The sequence below is a fragment of the Rhagoletis zephyria genome, unplaced genomic scaffold, assembly GCF_001687245.7.
Source record: "Rhagoletis zephyria isolate East Lansing unplaced genomic scaffold, Rhagoletis_zephyria_1.1 Rzeph_scaffold_40414, whole genome shotgun sequence".
Classification (NCBI taxonomy): Eukaryota; Metazoa; Arthropoda; class Insecta; order Diptera; family Tephritidae; genus Rhagoletis; species Rhagoletis zephyria.
Window position 1 is genome coordinate 1 of NW_016197469.1, and position 2,810 is coordinate 2,810.

Sequence of the window (2,810 nt, forward strand, 5' to 3'; positions counted from 1 at the left end):
AATCCAGTGGAGTAATTTAAAAGCAGTTGTGTTTTAAAATGTAATTTAATATTGTTATAAATTACAAATCCGCATTTATTAACCCATATGCAATGTGGGTTCCCTTTGGTCTTGAAATGTGTTATGTTCATTGTATGTAATTCGAATTCAATTTTTTATTTTGTTAAAAAAGTATAATAAAAAAAAAATTGACGTTTTTTTGGCCGAAATGACGATTTTTTCAGGGTAAAATGACGGTTTTCAGCAAAAGCTTTCGACAAGGCCGGTTGTAATCTTAGATTATGGAGATAAAATCTTTAGGCCCGTCCACATACAACTTCGGCGTTGCGTAAGCGTTGACGCCGCTTTAACAACAGTGCGAGTAACGCCAGTGCTTGCTACTATGAACGCTTTGCAGCGAATACTTTGGTCACTAAATTAATATACTAGCGGCAAATAAATCAAAATTGTATATCAATAATTGCATTACAAACGATATTTATTTCACATATGGCCATATTTATGTTTTGATTTTGGGTTGGCGTTGCCCAACTTTGGTTATGTGCATACTTTCATATAAATGTATGTAATCGAGTGTCGAAGCTATGCTAACCAGTGTTGCCGCGAAACATTTTTAGTGGTAGCTGAATTGCAGCTAAAAAAGGGCTAAAAAAGAGCTAAAAATCGTCGTTGTGGCTAAAAATGGTAGCTAAATTTTTTTACCTACATCTTATATATAAAAATAAGTGTACGTTTTTGGTGTGACCTCATAACTTGAAAACAGCTTGACCGAATTCAACCAAATTTATGTGGCATATTCGATTTATCAACAAGATGGTTTATGCGAAGTTTTCCCGAATTCGGAAGAGGGGGCNCGGATATAATTTGACACTTCATTGTCATAAGTTTGACAAAGAAAGTGATAATTAATTAGAATTTGTTCTTATAATCAAATAGCTTTGATAAAGTTAAGTTTAATCATTGTTAAACATTTATTTTCGATTTACTTTCATTAGTCTTCACCTGGTGACTCATCTGCGTTTTACACAAATGAATAAATATGTCGCTGCTAGAGGTAGACTCTTGGTAAGTTTGCTCATGGTCGGAAATATAAACAAGTTAATAGTATTTTATCAAATAGGGCGAGGGAATGCGAAGCATGCTTTGCTCTCAATGAAACAATACTTTCAAAAATAATGCAGCGAGAAAAACGCCAAAAGAATTCCAGTGAATACAGTCGTCTCACATCTGCAATACATGGAGAGCTCAAGCAATTCGAGGGGGAAGTTAAGGAACTTAAACAGAAGCTTGAGCTATTAGAAGATGCGCAGTCAATGTACGGTTTGTGTTCTTAAATTTCATGCACCATTTAAAATTAATAGTATCATTTTTGATTCTTATGCAAAAAACTACCTTACGTTTGATATCAATACTAATCCTTACGTAGAGATTCTGAGGAGATTGTTCGCAGAAAGCAACAAGTAAACGTACTTCAAACGCAGCTGGCTCATGTGCATCGTAAATTATCTCAAGACCCGCGTTGGGAGCGTGCAGAACTGTTAGCTCAATCGCCGCCTGATTTTCCAAATAGAGCATTGAGTACAACCGAAAATGCATTCCCATCGGAAAATTTAAGCGATGTCAATATTTTGAAACAACGTCAAATCGATATATTAGAACGTCAAAATCGCGGCTTAGAGATTCTATCTCAGACAATATCAAGACAAAGAAGTCTTGCTTCCCAATTAGGGCAAGAAGTAGAGAGCCAAAATGGTACTAGTTTCTGCACCTGATAAAATGTTACTAATGTTTTTAAATTCTAAAATTTTCAGATATAGTTGATAATTTGGCGGATACTATGGAAAGAGTTGATGCGCATGTACATATTGCGACAGGCAATATCAGCGAAGTAAATCGAAAAGACAGTACATGGGGTAACTTTAACTTAAAATGTATTATTATCCCATATATGTATGTATCTGAACACCTCGATTTATTTCAGGTTACTGGCTAATAATAATTATTCTGTTCATTGCCATTATTGTAGTAGCACTACTTTAATGTGACCCAATCTGTCCAATCGAAAAATGTGTAATCAAATGATAAGTTGTTACTAGTGCTCATATTGTTTGTATAACCTAATAACATATGGCCCATGCGCCAGCAGAAAGTGTGTAATTAAATTTTGTAAATAGCTTTGATGAAACAAAAAATTTAGGATTATTTTTACTGCGCCATGTGTAAATGCGTTATATATTATGTGAAATAAAGATGTCACATCGACTGCGAAGCGGTGTCAACTAAATACATGTATAATAGCTTTTGCGATAATCGGAGACATAAAAAAACTATCAATATAAAAAATAAAATATTTAACCAAACATATGTATTTAACAATTAAGTTTAAGCATAAAATAAATAAAAAAACACAACAGACTTTAATTCTCGTATAAAAATTTAAGATAATCGTTAACTTTTTTTTAATATGGGACCACCTGTGAGGTAATACCTTTCCTTAAAAAAAAAAAGAATTATCGAAATCGGTTGACGTGGTCCAAAGTTATGCGGTAACAGACATATACAAAAAAAAATATTCCGACGAATTGATAACCTTTCTCCTTTTGTGAAGTCTGTTAAACAGGGCTCATCTTCAATAAGATCAAAGGGATTTTTATTTACCATCTAAATCTTTCGGTTTTTAATTTTAACATATCATTATTTCACGTAATTATGCATTTAAGACAGATCTGACGCATATGGTACGTTGGCTAGATTGCCTACGGCTCCTACGGACAATTTCGACGAACCCGCTTTCTTGGCAGCCTAGGCAA

General features: G+C 33.9%; 1 protein-coding gene across 1 annotated transcript; it reads left to right on the forward strand.

Moving 5' to 3' along the window:
• The first annotated feature begins 860 nt into the window (after window positions 1–860).
• LOC108354911 (uncharacterized) lies at window positions 861–2,411 on the forward strand. The gene is made up of 5 exons (XM_017606086.1): window positions 861–1,065; window positions 1,121–1,315; window positions 1,427–1,752; window positions 1,812–1,913; window positions 1,982–2,411. The coding sequence occupies exons 1-5, from the start codon at window positions 1,040–1,042 to the stop codon at window positions 2,038–2,040; spliced, it is 708 nt and encodes a 235-aa protein (XP_017461575.1). The 5' UTR covers window positions 861–1,039; the 3' UTR covers window positions 2,041–2,411.
• Window positions 2,412–2,810: the final 399 nt, after the last annotated feature.